Source organism: Tinamus guttatus, unplaced genomic scaffold (genome assembly GCF_059628265.1).
Source record: "Tinamus guttatus ecotype Peru unplaced genomic scaffold, ASM5962826v1 Tinamus_guttatus_pri_ptg000171l, whole genome shotgun sequence".
NCBI classification, from domain to species: domain Eukaryota; kingdom Metazoa; phylum Chordata; class Aves; order Tinamiformes; family Tinamidae; genus Tinamus; species Tinamus guttatus.
In genome coordinates this window covers 3,217,632-3,233,006 of record NW_028288705.1, presented here as the reverse complement: position 1 = coordinate 3,233,006, position 15,375 = coordinate 3,217,632, and the positions used below count along the sequence as shown (strand labels likewise).

At 38.2% G+C, this 15,375-nt stretch overlaps 1 protein-coding gene across 1 annotated transcript in view; it reads right to left on the bottom strand.

Annotated features, from left to right (window-relative positions):
- Positions 1-7,407: 7,407 nt before the first annotated feature.
- TBC1D15 (TBC1 domain family member 15) overlaps positions 7,408-15,375 on the bottom strand; it is a 29,074-nt gene continuing 21,106 nt past the window's right edge. Inside the window, exons 11-17 of the mRNA XM_088522942.1 lie at positions 15,182-15,298; positions 12,422-12,522; positions 11,651-11,750; positions 11,148-11,245; positions 9,937-10,053; positions 9,385-9,471; positions 7,408-8,760 (exon numbers count right to left, since the gene is read on the bottom strand). Of these exons, the coding sequence (XP_088379068.1) occupies positions 8,554-8,760; positions 9,385-9,471; positions 9,937-10,053; positions 11,148-11,245; positions 11,651-11,750; positions 12,422-12,522; positions 15,182-15,298 (827 nt within the window). The 3' untranslated portion in view covers positions 7,408-8,553. The remainder of the gene's footprint in view (positions 8,761-9,384; positions 9,472-9,936; positions 10,054-11,147; positions 11,246-11,650; positions 11,751-12,421; positions 12,523-15,181; positions 15,299-15,375) is intronic.

Genomic DNA, 15,375 nt, shown 5'->3' with positions numbered 1-15,375 from the left:
GGGCAGGGCAGCGCTCTGCCAGCGCCGCCGCCCGCCCGTCTCTTATAGGCGCCCGCGGGCCCGGCCGGAGCGCGGCCGCGGAGGCGGGGGAGCCGCGCGCCGCCATGGCGCTCACCTCAGGCGCCACCTGCGCCCCGCCCCGCCGGGCAGCGCCATCGCCGCGGCGGGACCGCGCGGCCCTGGCTGTGGCGGCGGCGCTGGACGTGGCGCGGCCCGTAGCGAAGCTCTTGGTGCAGCCCAGCCGTTAACGGGCGACACTGCCCCGGGAGAGCCTCCTCGCCTGGAGAAGGCTTTAGCAGGGAGCGCGCTTTATGCCCGCGCTGGACGCACACACGCTGCGCTTCAGCCACCCCCTCACCAGCGCGGTGCGTCTTCTGCGAGGGCGAAACTGGCCCATGGGTTCCTGGGGGAGCTTTACTACGTGTATGAGGCAACTTGTTTTGTCACTGAAATAAGCATGTCTCCAGGATAAAGATTTTTTTTTTCCCAATAGCACAAAGTAAGACAATTAGTGCTTAATGCAAAGATTGCCAAACTTATAGCAGTCTAAGGTAGTTGCTCAAACAATAACTTGACTGCAGTGTAAGGCAGTGTCTAAGTCTCAAAAAATGTTTTAGGATTTCTTTATTTCTGCCATACTGACAGAAAGGTGCTCTCTCATTCTAATGCACATTGGTGTTCCTGCTCCAGGACACCACCAAGCAGGGGCAGTGCTGGTCACTGCTTTCCTTCACAAATCACCAGGGATGCTTTTCTGCGACAGCCTCCCTGGACAGAAGCAACCCAGGTGAATGAGGTGACAGACATCGGAGCCTTAGCTGCTGCACATACAGAGCACTAAGTCTAAGAGGAAAGTTGGAATCACATCAGCTGAAGCTGAAACACTGAGCACAGAGCTGCGCAGGGCAAGCGGGAGGACGTATCAGTCACAATCCTAAATTTCATGCCATATGCCCAACTCTGAACTGCAGATCACCTCCATTCACAACTGCAGTGTCTTTAGACTTTCTAGATTCAGCATCTTATAAACTGTGATTACATACCTGTGTCATCACAGGTTTTTGTCTGTTCTTAAAAGGAGACCAACTCAGAAACACAATGAAAGATATTAGACTGACCATGACTCCAATTAACAGCATAAAGGAATTTTAATCACTTACTACAACTAGCAAAACAACAGAACAGCCCATAGTCTAAACTGCACTGGTCCATCATTAGGTGATTCCTTTTTTAGAGGGTTTGGGCCGTTTCATAGCTACCTCCGAATTTGTGCGAGGCCTTTCTAACTTCACTTTTCTGAGTTTGCCCATGTGTAAAAAGGATAATGATTTTTTTTTCTGCTTGACAGTAAGTTTCTTAGTTTGTTAGTTCTTTTACTTTCTCCTGCAATGCAAGTCAATCATTTTTGTAATGCTAAACAAAGTTTTACTTCATTTTTACAGTTGGGGGAAAGCAATTTACATGCATTAGTTAGCTCTCCTATTAATAGACAGCCTGTCATATTTATTCTTTTTTTTTTTTTTAATAATGGAAAGGCAAGTCAGGTTCTTTGGGCTTAGATATTCCTGCCTGCTATGTCCGAGATACCCACGCACAATTCCTGCAATTGTACAGTTTATGTAAGCAAGACTGTTTAGCACTTTCTGAATACTCCAGTGACAAAAACAAGCTTGTCTGAGCAGATTTTTCTCCTGCAGGTGTGATAGTACATGATTTTATCACTGCTGGATATTAGTTCTTCTGCTTAGTGCAGAGAGGACCCTGCTATCCCATAGCCTTGCTATCTATCACGGTTCTGTTTGGTAGCTAGAGTGTGGCAAAGGTTTCCCATCTCTCATAACCCTTTCAGGATGACTCATGAGTTTGAAACAGATAAAGGGACATCGTGACAATGTGTGCGATGAATTGGACAGCAGAGACTCAAATGATTCAACTGTTTTGGAAATACTGCCAGCCCATGAATCCCTCAGAAAGGCTGCCTCTCCCTGTAGATAATTCTGTTCTTTTGTAGCTTCTGTTGTGTGGGTGAACTTTTTCATATCAAGCCTAGATCAAAGAGCAAACATTTATGGAAAAAAATATTTGTTTGCTCCAACTATGTGATAACTGAGTTGGTATTCTACTCTGGAAATATTGCTAACCTACAGATTTTCTTTAGAGCTTAGATTTAATTCTCCTTGTACCATATATGTACATACAGTACATATAGTACATACAGTGAAATGAGTCCCATTTCACTGAAAAATACGGTTACTGTTGAAAGCAAGAAATAAAAGCACGCCTATCTGTGTGCTAGAAATATGCATTATTTATAGAAGGCATCGTGTATTTATAAAAGGCATGAGAAACACGGATGCTTAAGTCATGAAGATTATCCAAGTTCTGGTAGCAGTGAGGGGGTTTTAATCAACAAGCATCCATTGGGAAAGGAATCCCAAACTGCTGAGGCAGGACTCGGAATACCCCAGTGATGTTTTTTTCTGAAACCTCTTTCTAAATCTAAAGAAAGGGAAAACCCTTCTAGATTTGATCTGAGCCAGTGAGGACTTCCTCACTGAAAACGTTCTGCAGAAGGCAGGTTAAGTGAGACAAAATGTAAAATTGGCCAGATTGAATTCACAGTCTTCAGCAAAGAAGGTTCAGAGAAGAAAATAGAAGTTGACAGATATTGGGAAAGGAGTTTCAATAAATTCAGAGTTATTACAGTCTCGAAATCTTGTGCAGCAATACAGAATTATAGATGTGGCCACTGCTTAAGGATAAATACAAAGTCCTATGTATGAACTGCTCTCCTATAAAGGAGAGCTAGGAAGTGTGGTCTCCTAGTAGACTTCTTGTAGCATCATAAATTATTAGTCTGCCATTGCTTTCCATCAAAAAAGTAGTTGACAGGAGATAAGCTAAACATGAGACATAAACATCCAAAGTAACCAGTATATAGGACATTAAAAGAAAGCTTTTCTAGAAATACAGCAGTAATCAAAGAAGAATTAAGGTAAATGTCAGACTACTGCTGAACAGGAGGAAAGCATTGGACAGAAAAAAAAAACCCTGAATGGCCTAAATATTTGGGTGTTTATTTTTTTTATATTTTTTTTTAAAAGAATCAACTGTTGCCAGAGATTTATCATAATTAATAGCAGGGATGAGGAGGGAGGACTCAATTTTAATAAGATAAATGATTGCTGAAGAATACTTGGATAAGTCAGATCTTTTCAAATGACGTGACGCATTAACTGAGCTCACAGAGAAGGCCCAGTAATTATTAAACATCAACAATTATTAAAAAAATCAGAGAACAGATACGTGACAAAAAACTAGGAAAAGACTAAAACATTGTCCATCTTCAAAAAGTTATTGGGAAGAGAAAGGGCTGAAGAATTACATATCAGTTTTTGTTTTGTTTCTGAGAAAACAGTACAGATAAATTATTTCTAAGGGCCTAAAAGATAACAGGTGATTAAACAGGCGAGATGGATTTGTCAAGAATAAATGGAGTCAAGCAAATCTCATTTCCTCTTACGACAGACCAAGGCAAAACAATACCTGTCTTGCATCCTGATGGTGGTATTTGGCATGGTCTTTCATAATGTTCCCACAACACAGATAAGGAAACGTAGCCCAGATGAAACTAGGATTGGGCAAAGAGATGGGTTCAGCATTAACAGAAGGGCATACCAAACTGGAGATCCATAGGTACCATTCAGTAATTACCTAAATGACAGTATAGAAATCTGAATATTCAGACTGCATCTACCTCAGAAATGATCTGAGGGTTACAAAATTCAACCAATTCCAAGAGAAGGCAAAGTCAAGCCTTGTATCGCAGAAGTCAGAGGTTGCAGGTTTACCTAGTTAAACGTGATCATTCAAAGCACTGTCCCTTCCATCCCCCCATCCTTACTTATGCAGTGTCACCTCTTCTGTACTAAGTCTTAGTGGAAGAGCACAGTGAAAAGACAAGAGGTGTAACTCACGGCTAAAAGGTGTAAGGTATGCTCACGAGGTACAATGGCTAAAAAAATGGTTCACTCGAAAAGGTATCAGTTCCTTTATGTAGTTCATCACAAGCCTGCATCCAGTAGATACACCCCCAGGCAGAGCACCAGGAGTAGCCGTATTGTTTTCCTGCTTGAGGAATTATGTCCTTGAACCCAAATATCTCTGCTTGAAAGACTCTCTAGGTCTCCTCTCTGCTACCTAACAGTAACACTAGAACAGCAGGTGTGATCCCTCGAGCACCAGTGCCCAGAGCTAGCAGCACCTGTGACACCCACAGCAGTTCACACACCACCACCGTCTTCACAAGGTCTCTGGTGTTTCACCTCAGCAAGTTACAACAGCCAACCCATCAACTCCCTGCAAGTGAACAGCCAATGGAAATTACCTGCATGTCATATACCATTTTTGCATCAGGCCTAAATATTTTCCTTATTTAGACATTTAAAATATCATCTTCAAAATCATCTTCAAAAGGAAAGGTTAACTTACTTGTAGCGTGAGATCAGACATCAAGAGGGGCTGTTCTCACACACAGCAGAGAAGTGCCCAGCCGCTTGCTGAGCTGCTGGCCTGAGCGACATTTAAACCCTCCACAGCTGGGCTCTGCGGGTAGCAGTTAATAATAAGGTACATTTATATAAACAGTCTAACTAGTCTGTTAAGCGGACTGCATGTAACCCGTATCAAAATCAAAATGTAATTTATAACGCAGTTTCTCCAAAACATAACCGTCTAGAAGATTTTATTTAATTTGAATTTCCTGAAGTTTGAAGCATGTATTTGATTCAATTATGAAATTCATTTGTAAGGAGGAAAGAAGGGATGTGCCATAGTTTGTTTTGGTTTGCATCTCATCAGAAAGTTCAATCTCTGCCAAAGACCTAGTGATTAGACAGGAAAACATAGCACATATTTAAAAACAAAACAAAACGCAACCGAAAAGGTAACATCCCACACTTAAACAAAAAACTAAATTTGTGCTGAATTTACTATTGAGGCCTGCACTGCAGTGAGGTTTACTTGATATTATTAAGTCTCAGTAAACATGAAGCACAATTCCTTTCTCACCCCATCAAAGAGCATTTGTAGGTGTCTCTAGGTCATGTATGATTGCACATACCTATGAAGTCTGTGTATTAAGTGCTCGGCTACACATCCATGTCTCTTGGCATTTTATCAGCACTCACCCAGCTAGACAGAGCGATGCAACTGCAGGCACAAGTCAGGGCTTCCTACTTCCCTCTCACCATATGTACTCTCCATACGAGCACATACAAGTACTAAGTACTGACTTTTTTCCTGCCACGATTCTTTTATGCAAAGGTGGTACCAGCCACTGTCTAAAAAGTGTTCAAAAAACAGTCACTAGAGTAGAAAAATACTTTTAAGTAGGGTACTTAGCCACAGATAAGCCACCTGTTAGCAGCCACTTTTCTACAGCCCATGAACCAAATCTTAGCATCTTCCAAGTTGCATCTCTACAAGAATACTAACTAAAAAGAGACAGAGCAGCTAGTACATTTCTAAAACAAAATGATTTTTTACAGCCACATTTATCAGTGACTTCACAGATGCAATTTTTCAAAATTGCCCATTCCATCACCATTCTCCTTTCTGCAGTGTAAAAAAAAAAATCAGTTTGAGAAAATGCAGATCACTGCCTACAAAATTCAGGCCTGAACTCGGTATGGCTTCATCTGCATCACACACTAAAAGGCGTGCCTAGCACTAGCTGTTCCAAAACCACTGGTTCATGGCCCAAATTCTGAATGCCAGTCACTTACAGGGAGATTCTTTATTAGCCATCCTCTTCCCACCAAACAAAAGCAAGAACCTTTAAGAAAGCATTTTCAAAGCAAATAAAATTGCCTAACCATGCAAAATGGTAAAAATCTATTAAGGAGAGGAGTAAATAGATATAAATTATACCCTTGAATAGTTATTACAATGTTGCTACAATTGAAGAGAGTTTCGCATAACCCCACTGCAAAATAATTATCGAATCAAGCATTATAGAACAAGATAGCTGTGAAGGGGTTAAACAAGCTGTTGCCTCTTGTGTAACTTTAACAACTCTAACCAAAAATACAAAGTTGTTTTTGTTTTGTTTTAATTCTAAACAACCTAACTTTTTCCAAGTATGAAAAATATCTCCAGGACCCCCAACCCATGGCCTTTTTCAGCTATCGTGATCCTGATCAAGGACTTTTGCAGTGCTTGTAGCCTCAGCTTAGACTAAATCTGACCTTACTGAAGAGCAGAGGAGGGAGAGGTTCCTTGTGCTTGCAATGTGCCACGAGGCTGCCCAGCAGCAGGGAGGGAAGGAAGCTACAGATCCTGCACGGGGCAAGGATCCTCCTCGCCCATGACATCCAAGTTGTTTATACAAATAGTCATGTCCCAAACATGACTGGCAAAGTCCTTTTTCAGAAAGACTGCTAGCATTTATACTCCTACCTGCAAATCAGAGAAATGACAAAATACCAAATAGATAAGATTTTGCTAAAACTGAGTATTCGTGCACAGCCAGTTAGTACCTTGATAAAAGTTACAAGACACTTGTGTACAACTCTGGGGAATGACAGACATCAGATCCTGCATCTGTAAGAAGCAGGAACAGTTAATCATGGTAGGATTGCCAATTATATTTCCCATTTTTAGACATTTTCCTTTCTCCCTAGTTTCATTTTAATCTTTGACAAAACCATTTTAGAAGTACACTTCAAAGTCCAAGTGAACCAAGGCACTTGCTCCAAAAGTACTGAAAGGCACTTGTTCAGCTTACTGGAGCCAAAATGCAATTATATAAATTCTAGTGCCTTTACATATTCCTTGCTACGTGAAACGAACTGCCAAGATGCACAATGCTGAGGCAGGAACAAAGGCATGAAACTTCCCCGTAATTTCCTGACCAGGAAATGAAAGGCTGGAGACGCTGGGCTGTGAAGCCCTCACATCCTCCGAGTCAGCTCCTTTCTTATTAAGCGATAGAAAGATAAGGTACTGAAGATATTAAAAACAAAACCTGTACTGATTCAGCTCTCCACCGTGTTTGTTCATAATTGGTGGGAGAAGTTTAAATCGAGTCTCAAATTATTGTAACAACTTGATTTATCTCCTAAAGCCTTTTTGTATTTGCTTCAGATGACACAAACCGCATTTGTGCTGCTAAACTGCTCTAAAAGAAAAATTCCTCCATAAACAATATGAACCACCTAGTGATGATGGACAAAATGTTCTACTCAAAAATAAACAGATTTTACCACTGCTTTTCATTAAATATTCAAAATATATAATATGAATGGGCTAAATGTTCTTATCTAATCCCTCTATCTCATGTTATTATATTAACAATCAGACAACTAGATTTTTTTCTCTAAATATGATTTAATTAAAAACACTAAATCAGCTTTGATTTTTATTTTATATATGTACAATAGTTACCAAATAAGGAATACACTGAATCAGTTATGTTAAATTTCACATAACCTCAAAGGACATCAGCATGGCATGGAATAAACTCACACTGCCTTTTGCATATACAAAAGAATGCATTAATATTATTGTGATAACTTTTGTTTTAACCTGCTTATGGATTTTCCAAGTAATCTGGCATAAAAACAGTGAAAGTACTTTATTGATCAGTTAATCTATTAGCAAAGATAAACATTAGTAAAGTTTGCAAGAAATCCATTGCAAAATTACATCAAGTATAGGACTGAATGTATTCACATGAAAGTTATCTTCATTTAGAAAATAGTTTTGAAAAAGAGCCCAAGTTAGAGTTGTGCATTAATTTGGTCAAACTGATTCATATGAATGGTCAAGCCTACTCAGCTATTGAAAATATGACTATCCCTTTAGTATTCACAAACATTTATCTATATTATGTGTATGTATGTGTGTAAATATATATATGCATATATAAAGTGAAGATATGTTAATGTAAAAATATACTGTTCATCCACTCCCAGTTACACAAAGTTCAGTATTTGGACATTAAACTCCATAAGTAAAAAATGTCCATTTCAAATCTACATTCAACCAGCAACAAATACTCAGAAGTATTTTTGTAAACATTTGAGAAAGGGAAACCCCATTCATTTACAAAATGATCTCTCTAACACATCAGCATCTCTTCAGCGTGGAAATTTTGTACAGCAGCTTCAGCTGGCTTATTTTGAATCTGCTCAAATCAGAGAGCTCACACTATCCTAGCTGAATACATGTGAAGCTCAGCAGATGCATCGTTCCCAAATTCATTCTTCATCACCACCCATTTCCAGTTCACCAGCAAAAAGAAAATGCACTTGGCTACAAAAATATTAAGGAATGTTATTGAAAACAAAAGGCTATTTTGGTAGAAGAAACTACAAAAATAATTAAGTCGAGTCATGTTGTAAAGCTTTAATGCAAGAGCATTACAGTACAGATTTTCTTTCCAACCTTAAAGCTTAATCAACACCAAATTTAAATATCCACCTCTCAAGTGCTTGGGAGAAAAATATAACGTGCTCAGCAAAAGTCTTTCTTCAGTTTCCCCACCTGCAGTTAGGCAGGTGTCAAGCTCTGTGCCTCAGGTGCCTGCTGGGCGCTGTCTCTGCTCCCATTGGCCGCAGCTACAGGCGTCGGGATGCTCTGGTATAACGACGTCGGGCAACTCAACACAGCCGCACTGTCGTCGTCGCCCGTATCCGAATCTGGTGTGACAGATCTGCTTTCTATACCCAGGATCTCACTAACTGCTTGAGGCAATTCCTACGGAGGAGGGGAAAAAACATCACTCCAAATAAATGAAGAAAAAAAAAAAAAAAAAACCACCACATGGCTCTTTTCCCACCAAAACACTGACCATCTGTTTCAACTTTAATGAAATTCATATAGAAGTGGTATTGAGAGAGATTCTTTCAGTACACTAAAGTTGACATTTGCTGCATCTGCTTTTCAAAAATCACAGTAAAGGTGAGAGGCTCAACAACCAAATCCTGATCAACAATATAATCTTTATCCTCAAAATAAAAGTCCAACTAATTAAAGTTTAAATGGAAAATTTTGAATGAACAACTAATTGTTGCCAGTGTTTGACCTACCTTCAGTGCAACGCACCTTTCACCTCATCCTTCCTGAGTGCAAATATAAACTTACTTGTACTCTACCATACTTAGCAAAAATTAAGAACTCATTACCAAAGAGCACAATTCAGCTTTTCTGCCAGCAAACGGTGTTGCCCTTACAAAATTAAACACTCTCACTAATAGACATTTTGAGCGAAGGTAGACCACACACTCGTATCAAGCCCAAGCATTTAGTTATTAGTATGTCCTACATGTACAGCTGCAGCCACAACACACTGTCTCCAGAAGCTAACAGTAGACACAGTACCTTGCAGTTCATCATCTGCATAGAAATGGCTTCTGCCTTGCAAAGGATGAATTCCACGTCGATCTTCATAGACAGTTCGTTGACATGCTAGAAATGTGTACAAAAATATTAAGTGTGATTGTATGAAACATTATTTCATGCTATTATACTACTATTTTACTGCACTGCTAACATTGCACGATGATCTTGCCCCTTTAAAGTATGAAGGGCTAACTACACTTTCACTGACAAATAGGTACTGAAAGATCTAACAGCCAAAACCAGGTTTTCGCCAGTATCCAAGACCCGTAATAGGAATCCAAAGTACTTCCAAATGTGACAAAATACCTAGCACATAGATCTACCCCACCTCACATTTTCAGAGGTAATAACATTACCAAAGGCAAGGCAAAAATAAATGATTTTGAAAGCACATAACATAACATTCCCCTCAAGTTTAACCCTTCGGCAGACACTACATACCTTTTCTTCTCCCACAATACAATTCCCACAATGTTTATATTTCATGCTAACTCAAGAGTTAATATCTACAAATGCGTAATAATTTAGTACCTTTAGTATTTCATTAAAGCCATAATGTTTTTCCATAATTTGCTGTTTTTCAGATTCTAAGATAGCACAGCAGAGGAGAAGATGAAAATTCTGGCAAGGCAATTCCGTCCACATCACCTGTTAAAATATAAAAACCTCTTTTGAAATGCTTGCTTTTCCTCTGACAAATGAGTGCAGATGTCGAAATAAAGTCTTAAAAAACTTCATTAAACCCTAGTGATACAAATAAGAACAAGCTATTGACGCTAAGTATAACTAAAATTATTTCTTTTTTTGTGGTTGTTGCTGTTTTTGCTTTCTTTGTGGTTATTTGTGGGGTTTTTGTGCGTGTGTGTGTTTTTTTTTTAAAAGCAAATTAGTAATAAGTTTACGTTTGAGTCACTAAATGCTTAACTAATTAGGACTTCAGTGTCCCCTCCCCAGGTTGTCCACTAATAGTGCCCTACTAAGGGCAATAGGTTTGACAGCAAAAGGAAGGTGATAGAAATTACTGTCACAGAAATGAGGGGACTGAGGTCAATCTTGAAGATTAAGATATCCAACTCAGTCCTAAATTAAGTATCTTTTTCTGGTATTCCATATTCTATTATGGCAAAGGAATAAAATATGAATAGGTTGATAAACAACAGTAATGTAAAAATGTATACTACCAGATACAGTTTACTTGGATACCGTATTTTGTTCCTACTTCGTAAGCAAGGAATATTGACACCTGTACATAGATGTGGTTCAGCATCAAACCTACATGAGAACCAACCACCGCCTCCACATCCCCTGTGTGCTCCAGCTCTGCTGCTGGGCATCCAGCTAGCTGCACTCAGCAACCACTACGGAATTGCGGCACACAGGCTGCCTTGAGGAACTAAACCTAGACCTGACCATAGGTGATGGAAATGTGCCTAGCCAAAACAGAGATCTGCTTGGCATTTACCTGTTCAGACATCAATGAAGGACCCTCGCCAAAGATTTTTGGAAAAAAAAAAAAAAAAAAAAAAAACTACTTACACCCACCAGATCTTTAAAAGATTTTACTCATTAACATCCCAAGTTGCTCTTCGGGCTACGAGGAAACAAGATATACCAGCAAGTCCTCAACTCACTGCACTGATCCCAATTTGGTTTTTCTTTTTGATTTTGTTAAAAATATTAAGATTATTAATCATTTTGTTCTAAAGGAGGACTGCTAGAGTTTGTGAGATGAAATATCTTACCTCCCAGAGTCGAAGAATATCTTGAAAGCTAAATTCCCTTTTAAATCTGATAAGAAGCCATCGAAAGCAGAAGTATAAGTAGCCTGAGTCTTGAGATTCTAGGAATAAATTATATATATAAAAACACGTATATAAAAAACACTAAATTTGCTTAAGACAGTAGGAAAAAAAATGCACACATTTTCCAGGTACATAATCATATCACTGATTTTTTTTTTTTTAAATGCAGCAGGCCCTTCTCAAAATTACTGATGTTTGGTAGACGAGAAGGTATTTAAAATCAATAAGATGCCCCTTTTTAATAAGTATGAAACAGCTATTGAAATCTTTTAAGTATCTTTAATTTACAAAAATAATGCAGGCAAAGTCAAATCACTGAAATGAATTAGTTCTGTATTCATATCACATTACTAATAGAAATATATTTAAAGAACTGGTCAGGGTATCAATTCACACAGAATATACTACGTTGTTTAATTTATTGTGTGTGAAAACACACCTACCTAAATAACTGCAAAATCCACTGTCTAGTAAGCGAAGCAAAGTACTCAGCTGAATTAGTTGAGTCTTCATACCCTGCATCTGCTCTTCAAAATTCTGATGCTGGGTGGAATAAAATATTAGCACTGTCAGGTATTAAGATTATGGTTATTTGAAAATTTATTATGGCAGTCATGGTTTTTAATTCTCTTAACATTTAACACATGAAGCAGTTAAAGGACCTGTATGTAATGAAGTCTCTGCCTTTGGCTGAAAGTTTTAAGTAAAGCAATGACTTACATTAATAACTCCTTTATATATTTTCATATTTAATAAACTATACTTCATATATCAGCCTACTCTCCCTATCTTCAAACAGCACCACTGCACTCAAACCAGAAAGACGACTTTTTTAATTCTAACACCAGTCACATGTTATTTCATCACACATCTAGAAAAGCTTCAATTGTGGAAAAGACTAAGTTGAATTTAACATGTGCCAAAAGGTAGCTCTGACAGAAAACCATCACCTGAACTGGAGGACTCCAACCTAACGTGTTTGGTCACGCTGCCTGGCTAATTTGGGAATTGCCAAGTAATCAGAATTGTCTACTTTGTATATTAAAACATCACAAACCCAGATTACTTGTGTCAGAGCCAGCATACACATCAAACACAAGATGATCTTTTCCTTACAATAGTTTTTTTTAAAGGTGGTTCATACAACAAAATAAATACCATGTGTTATCCACATCTTATCTGTTTATGCACGCTAAACAAGCCTTATACTTTACCATTTGATCCATGTATGATACAAAGCACCAAAAGGCATCCACTTCATTCTCCATAACATACAAGACAGGAGAAAGCAAATCACTCATTCCCTGCACATAACCTTGAGGAAGGGAACAAAAGCAAAGAGGTATTCAGTCAAATTCAAGAGCTAAATAGTTCAACTGTATTGAATGACTACAAGAAATATTTGTTTCATGACGCAAAGTGAATGAGCAAAATATTTGTTTTGTGAGTTTGTTTGCAGTCCAGAAATTGGTATAGATACTAAAATTTTTCAACTCCACAACCAACAAAAAGACATTAGTATTACACTAGCAATAACTGCATTAATAACCAAGATCCAGATGATCTAACAAGATTAAGCAGTAGTTTCTGCAGATTTAAAGAAAACATTAAACATGTTTTTATAGCTGTTAAAATATTACAAACTGAGTACACAAAGGGATGCATTTTTAGTAACAAAAATGTCTCCAGTTTTAATCACTGAATTCTAGCTAAAAAGCAAATATTGATTTTTAAAGGTTTAATATATACCTTTACATCATCATGAAAAAGACTCATTTTTATTCCCTCTTTTCTATCTCTCGATTGCTTTCTTATACATACTTAAAATCTCTTACAGTGTCCACATTTTTTTTGTCTCAATTAAAGATTTTTTTTCCATTTGGTTTGAAGGAGAAATGTCAAGTTTCAAATCCAGGAAAACATGCAGTGCAAAAGCTTTTACGGAGTGAAGAAAGTTTTCAACTTACATTTTTTTTTTTCCCCCAGCACTGACCGTGCTTTAAGGATTACTGCTATTTAGGTAAGAGAAGGGGACAATTCTGCTTGTGAAGCTCTATTTCTTTTTGGAACAGTGAGTCACTTTCACTCAAACTATTTCATACTGAGGAGCTGATCCTGTGTGTCCTAATCTTTCCCCAAGCTGGTTACTTGTGTAACGTGGCAGAAATGTGAAAAAAACCAACTGGAATTGTATAAATTCAGCAATGCCTAAGACCACAAGAGCTAAGTAATCAAGCAAACAAGAGAAAAAAAAATTACTCCCTATGAAAGTGGGAAAGGTGCAAACAGAAGAGTGTACATCTGAGAAGCATGAAGGAAAAGCATGCAAACCTCGCGTGAGAGCCTTGAGGTTTGTGGCTAGAAATCGTGGATCAAGGTCATGCATCCCGTGAGAAAAGCTTGAGAAACTGGAGAATAACACTCCTTTCCAGGGCACGTCATTTTTACAAAGAGCCAGAAATCTTTGGTTGTATGCAAGATGTTTTTCAAATTTCACTCTTTTTAAGTGTTTCTCCCAGCTCATTTGCAATTTACATTATAATAAGAGCAGCAGAGAACAAAGATTTTTAGAAACTTCTAGCTATCTTATTTCTAACCTCAAGTCAACCTCTCTACTGCTACAGACCTTCCTAAATAACTGAGCACATAAGTGATGAATGTGAAAATAGAGAGCAAAAGCAAGCAAAAAAGGCCACAAAAAAGAAAAAAAAAGTGGTAATTAATCACAGAACCATTCTGTGATTCTGTAATTTCACTCAAGTAAAAAAATATTTATCCACAGCTGCCCCAGCTGGCACTTTGTGGCATTATTCAGACCTCTCTACAACCGTTGTTGAAGGATCAAAGAAACAAGCATTATTTCCATGCTTTTGGGTAGTTTAGAATCCTTGACTAGATACAAGTATGTCAAATACAGCCTATTTCCAGGCTTCTTGCTTGTTTATGAAATAGAAGATTTAAGCACTGCATACATTTAAGCCATTTCAAATCCTTTTTTTATAGAGCAGGTCAAAAGCATCTCTAATTCCAAGACATACGTCACTGCATGTTAATATGGGGCAAAATGTGAAAAGACATGTGAAACAGCCATGTTTCTTGAACAGGTTCAGGTTTATATTTTTTTTTCTTCTATCCACTTGAATTTAACATTGAGTCTCTTTTTAAACTCAACTAAAAAGATAAAAGCTGACAAGTCTCTGCAGCAAATTCACCAACAGTTAATGAAATCTTCCTCTTGCCTTCAAAATTTGGCAAGAGATGGACTTCTACGGTTTAGTATTTTTTTTTCCTGGAGTAGAATACGATAGAAACAGATACAGAACAGCCAAATCTCATGCTGGGGTGAAAAAGAAGGAAACCCATTAAAAACACATAGTCCTTCCCTTCTTTCTAATGCAATTAATCAAAATCAAGAACTAAGACATCTCAGCTACACTGTGCTTAACAGAAGACGTTATGTACTGTTCTTCCCCCAATGGATGCATAAAGCATAATTTTTGACAGACTTAAGTGTACTTCTCAAAGACCAGCTTTGCAAAACGAACGTGCTTTTAAACAGCTGGTTCAACATGCTGAGTATTAACTGCAGCAGTGGCAGCTGGTTGGTGATTCTTACAGCCATTTTCAAGACTGCCACACTAATAAAAGTCAAGCTCCGAATACCCAAGCCCAGTCCAGTTTTGAAAAGCTGCTTCCCCTCACAGAAAGCAGCAGCAGGGCCACAGGGCAGGCAAGTGGCACTTAACTCCCAATCCATCCTCTGCTGCTGTACACACCTGCCTGGGGCTAGTATGAGGCACTAGAGAGTAAGAAGGGTAAGATACTGAAGAAAGTTAGCTATGTTATTAAAACATAAAACCTGACATTCACAGAAAGCATTTTCAATAACAGAAGTTCAAGGGATTAACAGATCTTTATATGCAAAACTAAACGAGAAATTAAAAGGCTTTTAAATTCAGAGGAATGCAACTTACCTAAGTCAAAGTCGTACATGCAATAGGTCATCAAAATATCATGAAGCAAAATCAATCCTGGATTATCTTCACCTTCATAAAACTTATTTGTTCGATCTGTTCTGTTTACATCCTTTTCTAAGAAAAAAAAAAAAAAAGAGCCCAGATTTAAAAAAAAAAATAATAATTAAAAAAAAAAAATCAAAGCAAGTTCT